The sequence below is a fragment of the Squalius cephalus genome (genome assembly GCF_949319135.1).
Source record: "Squalius cephalus genome assembly, chromosome: 4".
In the NCBI taxonomy this organism is placed as follows: domain Eukaryota; kingdom Metazoa; phylum Chordata; class Actinopteri; order Cypriniformes; family Leuciscidae; genus Squalius; species Squalius cephalus.
In genome coordinates, this window is record NC_137125.1 from 38984375 (window position 1) to 39001506 (window position 17132).

The window sequence follows — 17132 nt, forward strand, 5'->3', positions numbered from 1 at the left end:
TTTCTTTGTGCACTTCATTATAGCCAACGTGACACTGAAAGCCTGATGTCCAATAAGTCACCATTTCTTTTGAAAAATAAACGGTCAAACAGCACAATAGCAATGTGCAAAAAACAGTTCAATGTACCAAGGCTGATGTTTACATTGTAAAGTGGCCCCAAGAAGTATTTGGACACGTAAGCCACAATTAAAAATGTATTTTGTATTATATAACAATTTCTTTTTTCAAATTAAATTTTTTTTTAATTATTGTTACATTTATCTTAAAGGAATAGCACTTCCTTTAAAAAAAAAAAAAAAAAAAAAAAAAAGTTTTTCAAAAAATTATGGTTTCAAAATATAGACAAAAAGTCTTTCTGGTCAAACACTTTTAAAGTCACTGGCCCTTGTTTACAAACCGAACAAACGGCAGAAAACAGGGCGTACGGTCGTTTCCACTAGGGCTGGTTACTGACACAAATTTCACAATTCGATTCGATTTCGATTCACAAGCTTGCAGTTCGATTCGATTTGATTTCGATTCGATTCAATATTGATTATTTTGGATATCAGGTACAATACATGGCAAATTTCCTCAAGGAAAACAAATGACTTAACTAATGCTGTAAACTATGGGAGTCAGTTGTAGCCTACTAGGCTTCATTAGCCTACTATAATCTTGAAAGTAAAAAATTAACGGATTTGTATACAAACACTTAAATTACACTTTTATTTATTTTTATAATAATAAAGTTATATGAAATATAAACATTTAAATGGTGGCTGTCATAAAAACCTGCCAGATTTATTCAAACATGCATTAAAAATGTAAGAATATTAAAAATGATAATGAATATGTAATATGGTGCATATATTTAGCAAAATGCTCCTCTGTAGAGTTAATTTTTCAAGCTCACTGACGAGTTTATGGTCACTGGATATGGTTTTTCTGAGGTAAATGTGACGTTACAATACATGACATTGTTTACAAGCTGTTTTACTAACGTCTTTCCACTGCTGAAACACTGATTGAGCGATTCCATGTCACATGATACGGATTTCGATAAGTTGTAGCCTACTCTACCTTTTAACACACTTTCAGATGCTCATTCATGTTTATTTTGCGCTGTAACTAGTGTTATTAAGACGGAGGAGAAGATCATGTGCTTCTGCTTCTCTCGAGCTGAGCTGCGCCAGAGCGATCTCACGCCACAGCGCCAAAACGGTAAATGTTTTTGAATTTCGTAAGAAAATGGACGTAATTTCAAATCTGAGACTTTGTTTCATATCAATAGTAACAAAGCACAAAGATTATTGCGATTTATTGGATGAGATGCGCACTACAATGTTACATTCATTCATCAACTGAAAACAGCATGACTAATGATTCTTGGGATTTAAGAATCGATATCGGTTCGTAAAAATGAGAATCGATTAAAATCGAGAAATCGATATTTTATTTTTACCCAGCCCTAGTTTCCACACAAAACTGGACATTTATCAAAATGGGTGTGAGCGGTGGCTACGATCAAATCTCACGTCATGTTTCAATTCCCATATGCAAGTTTTTGCGTCCAGCATAGTAAATCTGGTGGAGAATTGTTTTTGTTTTTTGAGAAAAGCATTTTGACTGGAATGAAAACATATGAAGCCAAGCCACATATTCATCATTTAAAAAATGTGTTGCCAATGGTAAAATATTTTAGTGATAGTGTGTCATTTAGTCTATCCATAACATTAATAAAGTATTTTCTTGTAGTAAATAATAATTTAATTGTTTGCAGTTATGAGGTTAACAGGTGTTTTTGGTATAAGATCAATTTCTCTTTCATGAAATTACTTCCTCTTCTTGGCCAGGTTAAGTTTCTCCATGTCATAAACTCTTTATATGGACATGATATTTAAATGACAACTGTTTTCAGACGCCACATTTATTAAGGTACAATCATTCGTACGATGGGATTGGTGGCATACGAATGTTTCATGAATCACACATGAACCCTGTCGTAAGATGATTTCTGCACTCATTTCTACGTTAGATTGGACCACTATGAGGGGAACTGACTTGCATCTATGAAAAGCGTCAACTTGTTCAGAGTTAAAATAATTAGATAAAAGTTAAAAAGTGTCTCAGAAAAGTACTGTTACCTCTGAGGAAAGCAGAATTATTTGCCACTTGGTTTGATGCTTTGTATCTAATGCATTGATATTCAGATATTTATTATTATATTATTATAAGTGTCCAAAAACTTTTTTTGGGACCACTGTAAATACATAGAGATAGAGATTATTTAAATATACTGCACGTAAACATGTCATTAAATTTTAGGGGAAGCCGTGTTTCCTGTGTAGTCGCCACTGATCCAAAAATAAAACAAACTTGTTTGCAGATGCCTCACTGCATGTTACATGTCGTGGGCCATTATGTGAACAGGTACATGTACAGATTTAAGTTTACCTGCTGAGCGGGTACTGTTTCCCGTGTTCTGCCTGAGGGTCTTGTTGGCGAATGGCTCTGATAGCAGTGGGAGCGGTAAACATGGAGGCTGTTCCATGCTCAGACATCACACGGAAAAAGGCCCCAGGGTCCGGAGTCCCCACAGGTTTACCCTGCAGAAACAGCAACTGCTTAAAGCAGGGTTCACCAATCTCGGTCCTGGAGGGCCGCTGTCCTGCAGAGTTTAGCTCCAACCAGCTCCAACACACCTGTTTGAAAGTTTCTAGTATGCCTAGTGAGACTTGATTAGCTGGTTCAGGTGTGTTTAATTGGGGTTGGAGCTAAACTCTGCAGGGCAGCGGCCTTCCAGGACCGAGATTGGTGAACCCTGGCTTAAAGCCTCAGAATGCATAAATGAGGCCAATGTCTTGAGAAACCATGGGAAAATGGTTCAATATTATGTTAAAAAAAAAATCAACAAAATTACTAAAGATTTCCAATTAAATAACTACTGAAGATTTCCAGATAGAGTCTTTTGAAAAAAAGTAGAATTTTATATCCTACTGAAGTTGCTAAAGTTTAATATTTTGCGCAGCCCTTTGTTGCAAGTATAACAATTTTCCCAACAATTTTCCCAAGTCTCCCAGTGTCAGACTGGATCAGCACAGGCATTTTCTGCAGTTGGAGAGTGAATATTAAATCAAGGATGTGTTTGAAATGGAGAGTGGTTTGAAAAGGTGCCTGGGTGGCAGATGGCCAAAACGTATGGCAAAGGAACAGAATGATATTGTTGCAGAGATTGCACACAAGTAGCACTGCACAACGCTGAGCTGTTCAAATATTCATGTTTCTGCCATGCTGCTCAGAGAGAATACTCTCAGAGCTAAACGAAGACTTCATATTACAACAAATCAAACGGATTGCACACAAACCTCTCTTGTTTCTGGAACAGCGTTTGTGTTCAATTTAGTGAGAAAAAAAATGGCCAATCAATTTCAAAGTTAGACAAGCTTTGAACATAGATAACTAATAATTATTGTGACATTTAGGTGTTGTTATAGAAACAAAAATATAGGTCTACCTACGGCTGATTGATTCCAAAGAAAGAAAGTAAAGGGGGAAGAAACATCAGCTTCCCATGGATAATTGTTTAACTGAACAAGAACAAGAACAAGGTTTTTCCTTGATTTACAATGTTCAAAACAAGTATCTGCATCTGTTCCACGTCGGCATCAATCAGTAATTGGCAGGCGTTTAATGTTTGTTTTGTTTACCCTACTGAATCACTTGCTATGTAATATAAATTAGCCAATATTAAATAGATTTCTGATTTTTGAAGTGAGTGATGTTTGCTCAGACAGGTTTTGCCAGGTCTTTGCTTTGCGGTTGCTAAAGTGTTCTGAGGGGTTTTCAGTGCATTGCTAGGTGGTCTTAGGGGGTTCTTCGTTATTGATAGGGCACTGATAGGTAATTATTAGTGTGATCTGGATGGTTACTTACTAGCAAAACAGCCCATAGTCTAAATACTGCTGGTGCTGTTGTTTTTTTGCTTGCCCATTTTAAAGTCAACCAGGGGAAAAACGTATGATGGCCAGTTGCTTAGAAAGTAAAATCCCACCTATGCTGTCGTTCTATCTTGAAAATTCTGTCATTGTCTGCTCACAATTATGTCGTTCCAAACCTTTCTTTCTTCCATGTAACACAAAAGAAGATAATAGGAACATTGGGGTCCAAACAACTTAATGAAAAATAAATATATACAAACATTTTTGGGTGAACCAATTACATCAATACCTTCTTGCTAGTGCAATTTTAAGATTTAAAATTTTGAAATTTCAAAAATAAGAGAAAAAAAGAACCGATATTTATTGTGATATGCACTACACAAATAAATCAGAATGATTCATATTATTTTGAAGTAATGATATACAGTAGTCACCATTTGAAGTGGATCAAAACCTTTTATCAAAGTTCTACATGAATTTTGAACAATACCCGTTGTCACGTTATACCAGGACAGGAGACCAGAATACAATTTAAACTCAAACTTTATTTATACACGTGTGCAACCCCAAGAATCCCTGGAGGCAACTGAAGGTCAAACTCAAGAGGCAAATGAACTTAGAGTCTCTTGGAATGCTCAAACCCAGGAAATGTCTTTGAATGCTCGAACTCAGGAGATAATGGGTTCCATAGATGACAGTCTCCGTAGATAATAGTCTTCATAGATGATAGTCTCAGTCTCCGTAGATCCTTGAAACTTAGATGTAGACTCGTAGATACACTGAACTTGAATGCAGACACATAGATGCATGGAACATAGATGTGTAGATACACAGAACTCAGACGCAGACTCGTAGATACACTGAACTTGAATGAAGACTCACAAATGCATGGAACATAGATGCAGACTCTGTAGACACTAGAACACCGTAAACACTGGAATCATCTCGAGAGAGGAAACATGGATAGACGTGTAGATACACAGAACTTAGACGCAGACTCGTAGATACCCTGAACTTGAATGAAGACTCACAGATGCATGGAACATAGATTCAGACTCGGTAGACACTAGAACACCGTAGACACTGGAATCATCTCGAGAGAGAGGAAACATGGAATCGCTCACCGATGATCTTTGGAACCAGCGACAGATAACCAAACTAGACCCAGAACATAACATCAAGTCACATTAATACCCGGCAGTGAGTGCATGTGAAGGAGCTGAATATAAAGGCTGGTGGGCATGACGCATACTGCCTTGGGCTCGGCAGGTCTGGCGTGAAGTGCGGACTCGGCTGGACTGGCGTGAAGTGCAGGCTTGACTTGAGGGGTCTCAGGCTTGGCGTGGCGTGACTCGGACATGGCGTGGCACCGAGGCGGGACAGGCAGTGCAAGGCACCAAGGCGACCAGGGCGAAGCAGGCAGTGCAGGCAACCAGGGAGGAGACGAACCTTCAGGCGGCCAGGGCGGAGCAGGCTGTGCAGACGGCCAGGGAGGTGACGACCCTTCAGGCGGCCAGGGAGGAGACAACCCTTCAGGCGGCCAGGGAGGAGACGAACCTTCAGGCGGCCAGGGAGGAGACGAACCTTCAGGCGGCCAGGGCGGAGACGAACCTTCAGGCGGCCAGGGCGGAGACGACCCTTCAGGCGGCCAGGGCGGAGACGACCCTTCAGGCGGCCAGGGAGGAGACGACCCTTCAGGCGGCCAGGGAGGAGACGACCCTTCAGGCAACCATGGCACATGAACAGACACTGGCTCAGGAACAGGGACAGACACCGGCTCAGGGACAGACACCGGCTCAGGGACAGGAACAGACACCGTGACAGCGGCCATCTCTGCTGAGGGCTCAGGTTCAGGTGTGTCGGCGGCCATCTCTTCTGAGGGCTCAGGCGATGTGGCGAAGAGCCATCTCGTCCGGAGACACTGGCTCGGCGGCGGCCATCTTGTCCGGAGACACTGGCTCGGCGGCGGCCATCTTGTTCAGAGACACTGGCTCGGTGTGCGTGACCTGAACAGTCTCTGGATCGGCAGAAGTGACGTGAACATTCTCTGGATCGGCAGAAGTGACGTGAACAGTCTTTGGATCGGCAAACGTGACATGAACAGTCTCTGGATCAGCAGACGTGACGTGAACAGTCTCTGGATCGGCAGAAGTGACGTGAACAGTCTCTGGATCGGCAGAAGTGACGTGAACAGTCTCTGGATCAGCAGAAGTGACGTCGTGAAGCTCTGGCTCGGCAGAAGTGACGTCGTGAAGCTCTGGCTCGGCGGGACTGACGTGAAGCTCTGGCTCGACTGGGCAGAAGACTGGCTCGGTGGGTTTGGTGGAACGTGGAGCAGACCTGCGAGCTCCCCGGACGGACATCAAAGCAGGGTCAAATAACTTGGACGTCAGGTCGGCACTATTAGAAACCAGTTTTCGGGCTCTGGGCCAGACAATCCCCGTGTCTGGTCCGGGACGAACACGGAGTTCCTGCTCAGTGGGTTTGACTGGGCTGATGAGGTGAGCGGGCTTGGTGGGTCTAATGGGAGGTTCCGGCTCGGAGAAAACCGCATACTTGGGGGTAAAACTGCCTCCTTTCAGTTCATACCCGAGACATCGGGGAGCGGTATCTGGCCCCGATCTTGTAACAAGCTTTTATGATCTCGTCACTCAGGTCACAGTCAACAGCCAGTGAGCAAAACTTTATAGTGAACTCAAAAAGATAGCGGCTTTCCTGAGCTATCGCCGCGATCTGATCCCAGCTCATACTGAAGGAGGACGTGAGATGTTGCGATGGGGAGCGAGGTGACCTTCAGTGCCGTTGGAGCTTGCACGGTGTTTGGCCGGGTATTCTGTCACGTTATACCAGGACAGGAGACCAGAATACAATTTAAACTCAAACTTTATTTATACACGTGTGCAACCCCAAGAATCCCTGGAGGCAACTGAAGGTCAAACTCAAGAGGCAAATGAACTTAGAGTCTCTTGGAATGCTCAAACTCAGGAAATGTCTTTGAATGCTCGAACTCAGGAGATAATGGATTCCATAGATGATAGTCTCAGTCTCCGTAGATAACAGTCTCAGTCTCCGTAGATCCTTGAAACTTAGATGTAGACTCGTAGATACACTGAACTTGAATGCAGACTCACAGATGCATGGAACATAGATGCAGACTCGGTAGACACTAGAACACCGTAGACACTGGAATCATCTCGAGAGAGGAAACATGGAATCGCTCACCGATGATCTTTGGAACCAGTGACAGATAACCAAACTAGACCCAGAACATAACATCAAGTCACATTAATACCCGGCAGTGAGTGCATGTGAAGGAGCTGAATATAAAGGCTGGTGATGAGGTAATGATGAGGAGATGGGATTCAGCTGCGGTGATGAGGGAAGTGAGTGCAGGTGTGGATCCAGGGGGATGCTGGGAAATGTCGTACGTGACAGGGCCAGGGAAAACCAGGGAAACCGTGACACCCGTTCTTGTCTTAGGACAACTTTGATGAACTTTTTTGATTAACTTCAAATGTTGACTACTGTATATTTCCCAGATATTACTTTACTAATTTCTTTCAGCTTTAGTCCTGTACAAAGACAACATAAATATCTACAATATTACACTATTTTTCTTACAAATATTTTACAAACAGGATCACTTGCAAGGGGGTGATTATATTTGGGGTCGTTTGCATCAAAAAGTTTGAAACCCGTTTTCTTAGCAATCACCACTACTGAATAAATTAGATCAGGTTTGGCATGTTGCATTAGTTGATAGTATAAACTCAATACGACCATAAATGTGCATAATTACAAAAGACATTAATTAAAACAGCCTGAGGGTTTTTTGGTCTGGGCTAAATTTCCCAAAAGCATCGTAAGCCTAAGTTGATCGTAGAACAATTGCCACCAATGGTCTCTACGATCAACTTAGGCAAACAATGCTTTTGGGAAATGCAGCCCTGGACATTAACATTGTATGAGAGATCTGTTGAAATCAAACTTCCATTACAGCAGCCTAATAAATTCTGCTAGCATCTCCCATTTTCTCATGTGGAGCGAAACAACATCTAATCAGCAGAGGAGATGCCAGTGCTGAATACACCTTGACAGAAAACCAAACAGTCTGATCGTCTCCCACCGAGTGCAAATGATTTTAATATTCATGCTGCGATCTCAGCTAAGACTCAATGAGGAGAACTAATTTAATACTATAGGAGCTTCTTTGTTACCAGTACAAAAGCTTACGAAAAGCAACAGCAAATCGAATGCTCAACAAAGTCAAACTGAGCCAGTGATTCAGGAATTTTGCTTAAGAGAGTCGTTCTTCCTTGCATTCATTCCCCTCGAGAAATGAATGTTAGAGCCTGTAAAATTCCACAGTACGGACATCAGTTCAGCATGAGTGTCAGGATACAGCAAACCACAACAGCAGGTAATTGAGTGTTAGCTGGAGCGGTCCACAGGTCAAATGCTGGAAAGCACTGACACTCATTTCACATTCGCACATTTTTGCACACACATGCCCCGTACCTCGTAGAGCACGGTTGTGTTGCCGTGTAGAAGCGGACCGTAGCAGATATACGAGTGGCCCACCACCCAGCCAAGGTCAGACGCGGCCCACCAGACCTGACAGAGAGAGACGTGAAGGTTGAACGGTGTGAGACAGAAGCTTTTTAAAGGGGTCATGTCATGCATTTATCATCATTTTGGTCAACCAAGGTCAGAATAAAAGCTTGTAAACTTCAGACGAGAAGGTGCTGTCACAATAGAGAAATTATGACTATTCAGAAATTGGACAGGCAAAAAATTCCATTGTCTATAGTCAATAGAGTAGCGATGTATGAAGCACAGCTCACATATAAGTCACTTTCAAATCAATCAGCTTTCCAGCTTTCTGTAGGACAATGCGACGAATTTGTGCTGGAAATCTTTTGTGCCCATTCTAAATTTCAGATGGTGTGGATTCCTATTGAAATGACTAAACAATGGTAAATGTGACCTTCCCTTACCATTGGAATCCTCAGAATGGTTACGTAGAGCGGCAGGTGCTACACAATTTTTCCCCATTTTACTTGTATGCATTTTATGCAACTTTTTAATGAGCACTCGGTTTAGATAGGGGAGGAAGTATGTTTTCAAAGTACATCAAATCTTTTTTCTTAACAAAATTTATAAAAATGTAGTTCTTCATGACATTACCACTTGCAAAAATCACACATCATGACGTACCTCACCAGGAGACAGTCCATAAACGTTAGACATCGTCCAGTTTAACATCACGGCATAACCTCCTGAATCTCTGACTACACCCTGAAGAGAAGAAAGAAAAGAAAGACATTATTTACAGGAAACAAACATCACTGTTAAGGCCCGTTCATTCCAAGAACGAGAACAAAATGTCAAGATAACTATAACGATAATAAAATATACATTTTTCTGTGCACCTTAACGGTGCAGGAATGCATTGTGTGAGTACGCCAAATAAATCTGGCTTTAACCGAATGCATGTCACAACGCTTTATTATAATTTTCATGTAATGGCAAATATTTGTGGTCAGTATCATTTTATTATTTGCGAGTTTCACTTTAACTTTTCATTCAAGTAATGGCTTAATTATGTGTGAAAGCGAAAAATGTCATTTATAAATTATTTATAAATTATTATTCCACATTTTAATATTTATAACAACAACAACTATACTGATAGTGGCTGGGCTACAAAATCAGCGTGAATGGAAAGTGAACTGAAGTGGGTTAAGTTTTTGACCCTTCCACAAGTTTTTTGTTGTTATTTTTGATCAATTTAATACATCCTATTATTATTCATTTTCTATTATTCATGTAAATAATTATTCTAACTATTTTTTATTTACAAAGCTTTCAAGACAATCATGTAATCATGTTTTATTTCATAATCATGTGAGATGAACAAAACACAATTAATCGCCATTATCTGTATTACAATTCATTTTGTCCTTATTGTCAGTAAATCATTATCAAATCAGGCTGAGGATTGATACTGAGGGACACATTTTGAGTTGTAGGGTGATAATTAGATCCTGTGTGTGCCAAGCAGACTTAGATCCATAAATCTGAGGGGTGTGTGTGTGTGTGTGAGGGCCATTAGCAAGTGTTTTATGTACAGAGCAGCATTGCCTTGAGCAGTATATTTCATACTGGCTGAAGACAGGGTCAGTGGAGAGCCGTATTTGTTCGTTCTGCCTTCAGGCCTTGTAACTTCCTCCTGTGCTCCTTGTACTCCCTTCTCTTGTCTTGCTTCTTGTTCAGTCAAAGTACATATAAAAGTGAGTTGTTGGGGATTGACAAGACCCTGAGGCATGCTGACGCAAATTTCAAGACGCTTTTAACCTCTTGGACAATATTAAATAGACAAAATAAATATTTTCTTGGGGTGGAACAGTAGAATAAGTAAGGTGGGACATTTGATGGGATCATGTAGGAATTACAAGTTAAAGAATACACTGCTTAAAATGGTTAAAAACAACCATTGCTGGGTTATTTGGCACCCAGGTTCTGAGTAAATATTGGACATAGATATTATTTCTGGGTAAATATTGCATAGAACACTTGCTGGGTTATTTTATTTTGGGTTTTATACATTAACCAATTTTCTAGGTAGTTGCATAGTGCTATGCCAAACAACCTCATATTGAAGGGTATTCTTTAAAATAATAAATCTAAAATCACTCTTAAATATATAGGACAGGGACAGTATAAAATATTAAATCATTTTTATTCAATAACAAATCAGTCTTTGACAATCATAAAATACTCAAAAACATATTGAAAATGTTTTAGAACGTGTCAGGATCAGCCTCGGAGAATCTGTGGGAAGAAAACTGGCATCAGTAGAGTATCAGTCTGTTCCAATTCATTAATTAACAATCTTATGCTAATAATCGTGTTTGCAAAGCTACATCAAAAACAGCTTTACCTTATGTCATCTCGTCTGCCAGACATTTAAGTTTCAACCCATCAAACGCGACACTAGCTAGATATTAGACCAATAGAGTGCTCGCATTGTAGTCAACAGAGAGGGACTGTATAAACCGCATGAGCATGTCAACTTTGTTGCATAGAGCGTTGACGTGTCTCAGCCCCGGTTGCAGGATTCGTTTGGCAGGGGGTCAAACTTCCATTTGACGACACGTGACGTCGTTTACTCTGAGTGTAGATCTGGTGTATGCTGCGTTTGTAGAAGGAGAGCGTTCCAAGCAGGCGTTAGCTGTGACGGACATGTAAACAAAAAAGGTATAATGTGAGAATACAGATGTTTTTACTGTTTCTACAGTAAAAAAAAAAATTTTAGGAAAACAATGTAATACAAACCTTAATTTCATTCAGGAAGTTTCCCTTCAGGACGTTTTCTCTCAGACCAGACCACAAATGACCATTGGCAAATTTATCCAGTTTTAACCAGTTTGGCACAGACTACCTAACATTGGGTTACATTGACCCAGCGCTGGGTAGGTATGTAGGGGGTTTCTTCATTTGTATTGTCAGTACAACTGACCAAGCAGAGTTACACAAAAACTACCCAGCACTTGGGTAAAAATAAAAATAAAAATAACCCAATAAAAATTACCAAACAGGCTGAACCAAAAATATAACCCAGCATTTTTAGCTGATATTTTGCTGATCATCAAAAACACTGAGAATATCGCAATGATTTTAGGGCATTTTAACTAGACATGGCATATTTGAAAAATAAAAACAGCCTGCAGCTTGGAAATACCCAGTCAAGCCAGCTGTGACAAAGTTACTGTTGCATGCTTATTAAAATAATTACAATATTTTGCAGAGAGAGAGAGGGATGAGTGTTTCTTTCAGTGAATTGATCAGCTACTATTCACATAATGAGAAAACATGATACCTTAAATTAGGAGTTCAGTGTTTTTTAGTTGTTGTTTTTTTTACTTTTGTAACAGTGTCCTATAGTGAGGAAAACACACACACAATGTAACGGCCAAAAGGCCTGTTCACACCGGGACGAATTTCACGCGCGATATTCGCCGACGTTTAACGCCTCGACTAAACAAAGGGCGCCAATGTGAGTGTGCACACTTGCCGAGCACACACACGTTACGGAGAAGATATACGCCAAGTAGCGTCTACACTGCCGGGAAGAAATAAGACGAGGAAGATGCAAGGTAATATGAATGTAGAGCTGCTGGTCTCCTTGGTGTCGGAACATAAAGAACTATATGACAAACGCGACAGCGACAAAAATCTTGATAAAAGAGAACTGTTATGGAGTGGTATTGCACCTTGTGTACCGGGGTATTTATGTTTTACATTAAGCGCCATCTAATGTCAGGGAATGAATTTGCATGTTCACTCGGCTCATCGTCAGCGAAAATCGCTTGGGTGTGAACACAAAAAACGCGTTGAATAACGCGCGCCGATATTCGTCCCGGTGTAGGGTGCTAAAGGCTATGGAATAGGGATGCTCATAATTAACTGGTTAACCGACAAAAGCATTTTTCAAGATATTTTGAACATGTTTACTGCATGTAGCCTACCTCTCTCATTTGGCACAAATTCAAATGTTTCCATATTCGCTTCTATATGTTATTCCATATTTGGATGCTAATCTATTATGTATTATGTAAACTATAGGCTTTGTACTTATGTTCCAATAATGTAAAACATCATCCTTCACGTGCTTAGCTTGGCACCACAGTGTGGCGGTGATCAAAATGCTACCAACATTATATTTGCATTGTTTTAAGAATAGATTTAAGGTTTGGGGTAGGTATGGACGTTAATAAAGCCTCAAACCACATGAATGTTGTGCTCTAGTAAGCTTCTTTTTGTTAGCGAAAAGCTTACAGAGCTTCAGGCAGCATCACAGCAACAGGCTAAATCCTTTATACTAAAACAAGCTTCTTCCTTCTTATCTTGAATACACAAGAGAGTTTATAAAGACGTATGGCTCATAGTCTCCTGCTAACACAATAAACAAAGCACCAAACAGCATGGATCTATTCCACAGTAAACAATTTCATTCGTTCCCCCAGCTGCGTGCTTTATCGCTGTGTACTACTGTCATAAACAAGATTTTACCTTAGGAGTGCCAGTAGTGCCGGAGGTGTACAGGACGTACAGAGGATGATGAGCGGGGACGGACACACAGTCATGGGGGCGGGCAGTGGCCATTTCCTCCTCCCAGTCCAAACTCAGGTCAGGACGCGTGGACACCTTTTCCTATGGGAAAGAAATGGGTGAAAGCATGCAAGAATGATCAGAGAATGATATTAGGAAGCAAAATGCTCAGTCCAGACAGCAGTTATTTTAGTATTATTTAAATAATTGTATCATTTTTATTAATATTTGGAATTAGCTTTTATTTTTGTTTGATCATTGTTTTTGTAATTGTTCTTTCATCTTTCATCTAATATTTAGATTTTAATTTAGCTTTATTTCAATTAACAAAAAAGTTTTAATAGTTTTAGTTTTACTTTTGGTTTTAGTTAACAATAGCAACACTGCCAGGCAGACATAAAAGTTATTTTGTTTCAATTTTATTGGAAGTCCAAAGTGAAAATCCAGTGTTTCAGGCGCCTTAAAGGAATAGTTCACATAAAATATTAAATTCTGCCATGATTTATGCAACGTGATGCTGTTTCAAAGCTGTATGACTTCCTCTTTTGTCCCCAACTTGTATTTCAGGCATATCGCGTTCAGTTGTGAGAAACACAAAAAAGCTTTTTATTAAGTCTTATGACTCGTTTTACGTTAATTTGATTAATTACAGGTTTTTTTGGTGCAATGCTCAAATATTGTACAATATTTGCTCGCAAATATCAAAATGCAACAATTGATTTTGTTGGATAAGTGTGTAAAACCGGTGTTTTGGTATTTGTTGTGGCAGTACATGGATGTGTTTTCATTCTAATCAAGTAGTTTTGAATATTCCAAAAACATCTGTAAATAAGATCCTGTTATTGAGTAATCTTCTAAAGTTCTAACGGGATGTACACTTCTGGGGCTGGCAAATTCTCCTCTCACATATGATTATTTATTTATTTTTCATTTCCAAGACGTGTTCGTCTTCACCAACCATGTGGGATTCATCCTGTATCCCAAACCGCTGGAAAATCGAAAAGCTATTTGCAAACAGTTTCCATGACAACACAGGATGAAGCTTAAGCAATTTCCTGCGTTGTGAAATCAACATACTGATTGTAGATGTAGCAACATGAGAAAACACATTTAAATTAAATTTAGCTAGAGTTTTTTGAAATGCTTAACGCTTTCAACATTTGATTTCCTAATATATTTTGAGTGGTACAATATAAAGTACAGCTAAACAAATGAAGAAAGACTAACTTCTACAACGATTTATGTTGGTTGAGAAGGAGGACGTGAAGGTTAATAGGATCAGTTAATAGGCAGTACAAACTGTGCCAGTTTGACAATGAAACTGGCATCCAGGTGCCGTGGGGTTTCTGGTAACTCACCATGCTGGGCCGGTTGTAGATGAGGACTTTGTGTGGTTTGTGAGTGCTGAGCTCCAGAGCTTTCTCCACCAGGGGAATGTACTCCACTCTTCTGCCTGGCTCGATGCCATATGATGCAGTCACCAGCAACTTGGGCTGCGGGGAAAAAGATGATTTAAGAGAGCAAGTGGTATTCGCAACCTCAGCAGAGATATGCATTTACAAAAATAGCTTTTTATTATTAATTTTCATAAAAAGAAAACCCAATGGCTTGCCTTAGCATGGTCGATACGGACGGAGAGCTCTTTGGAGGCAAATCCTCCAAATATGAGGCTGTGGGTGGCACCAATACGGGCACATGCCAGCATGGCAAACATGGCCTGAGGAACCATAGGCATATAGATCACCACCAGATCACCCATCTTCACGCCATGCCTCACCAGAACTCCCGCCAACCTGGACACCTACAAACAGGCGTGTAGAAGCTGAACTTTATGGATACGTATACAACCTGGAGTCAGAAATCTTAAAATATCAATTAATCAAAACAACAGAAAATGTACACTGAATGCAAATTGGTCCAGCATTTTATGAAGTGTAGGTTCTTGGTTTCAAAGACTTGATGTGCAGTCAACATTTGATCTTGTCCGGTGAATTTTCGTGGGCAAAATCAAGTCATTTCAATGACCCACACAATTGGGAATTTCGCTAAAGATTCCCCACACAGATTTATCCACGGGTTCAAGTTGGTCACGCAAATTCACTCCATTGACCAGCAGAGAGCTGCTTTTTTTGAAAGGGCCTTCTGTGTGAGCTGTGCTTCATACATCACTAAACTATTGACCACAGACAATAGACCATTTTTGCCCGCGAAATTTCGCTAATGTGACCAACACCTTCTGTGTTTTACCTGTTCCTGCATTTCTCTGTATGTGATGACCTGTTTAGTGCCGGTAACTGGACTGTCATAAATGACTGCTGCTTGATCACCTCTTCCATTCTCCACATGCCGATCAACAGCATTATAACACATATTCAGCATTCCTCCAACAAACCTGTAATGGAAACATTTGTTCTTAAATAAATAGTTGAACAAAAGTAATACTCATGTTATGATACCTTGACCATGATCAATTTAAAATGCTTGAAAAAATACCAATCAAAATGTTCAAAATACCATTCACCATCAATGCATTTCAATAGGGTAAAATAAAGGCCATCCACTATTTCAGCTGCCTTGGCTTTGCAAATATTTTTTCCATTGGAATTTTTTTTTCAAGTCTTTGACTATGTCTATATAATGGGGGGCTTGAATATACAATATATTACACAGTATATATTTTACTTAACTACATACATTCGCATTTATTCAATGTCCTTAAATATCTTAAATATGTTTACCACTTTGGTTGTTACTGGCTAAGATTAGAAAACACTATTCCCTGGTTCGCGCTGTTTTTGATTGGCCTATACACACATGCGTCAGACATACGTCATTCCGGTGCGTCACGCGCCATTAGCGTTGCGTTTTTAAAAGTGAGGTCAAGTCAAGTCAAGTTGAAAAGAAATGCAAATTGTCATAATTTACTCTTCCTTGTTTCTCCCAAAAGCAATGTTTGATATATTTCTTTCGAAGAATTATTTTGAAGAATGTTGACTAAACGGCTCAGTCACTAACTTTCATAGCATTTATTTTTCCATACAGTGAAAGCGAATGGTGACTGAGTCTGTCATAGAGACTCAGATCATTTTTTGGTGAACTTTCCCTTTAACAACAGGTCTCACGCCTGACTGAGACCCATGTGTTCAATTCCATTATGTTACACGTAAACACATAATGTCAACGCCCCCTAATACTGTACTTACCATTTTGGAAACACTGTGTCCGTATTATCCAGAGTTTTGGTCCAGTGTTCAAACCAAGTAATACCACGAGCCGCTTCACTCCAGAACTTTTCGGGTTTGTCACGTGCCAGGCCAAACGCGTCCTCGTACGTGTATTTTGATGAAAACGCACGAATAAAATGTTTCCTGTATGCGTTATAATTTGTGTTTGGCTTATAAGCCACCGGTATACACCCATGTCCGATATTTGTCTTTACCTTTTGCAGGTAACATGGTCCAGACACACCTGTGCAAGAAAACTTCAGACCCAACAAACCTCTAGAGCCAGCAGCACTCACTGTTTTGTTACTTTCCTTCACTCTAGACGCAGTTACATTTCCAAAGCAGATGGGTTTTAAACGCGTAGTTTGGAAAAGACGCATGTTTTGGGGTTATCTTTTCAGAATATCGTCGTTGCAGCTCCAATGTTTGCTGACGAAGAACGCTGAAAAGAGCGAGCTCCAAATTTCCCAACTCAAAAATGGCCGCGCAATAATTCAATACTACAGATCACAGGCAGAGGCCACTCCAAGATACTGCAATCCATGCAATGAGACCGTTACGTAATGTTGGGGCTTTCTGAGGTGTCCTGCATGATTTATGAAACACAATGTTTAAGCACTGCTATAGTATGCATATAAATGCGTCTAGAAAAATAGCCTATACAATTGTTTTCGTCGAACTGTTTCTAATGCCAAGAACCTCAAAATATGAAGGCAGCTATATATTATCATGTACAGACATTTTTATAGGCTACTATGACTGTGAGCTGTGTGAGAACAAATGTTAAGGGTCCTGCAAAGCCTGAAACACGAAAGAATAGTCAAACAATCTAGTAGGAGACGAGATGCAAAAATAAATGTTCCTCAAAAGACT

At 40.1% G+C, this 17132-nt stretch overlaps 1 protein-coding gene across 2 annotated transcripts in view; it reads right to left on the bottom strand.

Annotated features, from left to right (window-relative positions):
• acss3 (acyl-CoA synthetase short chain family member 3) overlaps positions 1-16850 on the bottom strand; it is a 74699-nt gene extending 57849 nt beyond the window's left edge. The window contains exons 1-8 of one of the 2 annotated variants that reach the window (XM_079870225.1): positions 16239-16850; positions 15283-15427; positions 14648-14836; positions 14394-14528; positions 12997-13137; positions 9139-9219; positions 8440-8535; positions 2438-2589 (exon numbers count right to left, since the gene is read on the bottom strand). In XM_079870225.1, the coding sequence (XP_079726351.1) occupies positions 2438-2589; positions 8440-8535; positions 9139-9219; positions 12997-13137; positions 14394-14528; positions 14648-14836; positions 15283-15427; positions 16239-16639 (1340 nt within the window). In that variant the 5' untranslated portion in view covers positions 16640-16850. The remainder of the gene's footprint in view (positions 1-2437; positions 2590-8439; positions 8536-9138; positions 9220-12996; positions 13138-14393; positions 14529-14647; positions 14837-15282; positions 15428-16238) is intronic. The other variant, XM_079870226.1, reaches the window with a different exon arrangement.
• Between the last annotated feature and the right edge of the window lie 282 nt (positions 16851-17132).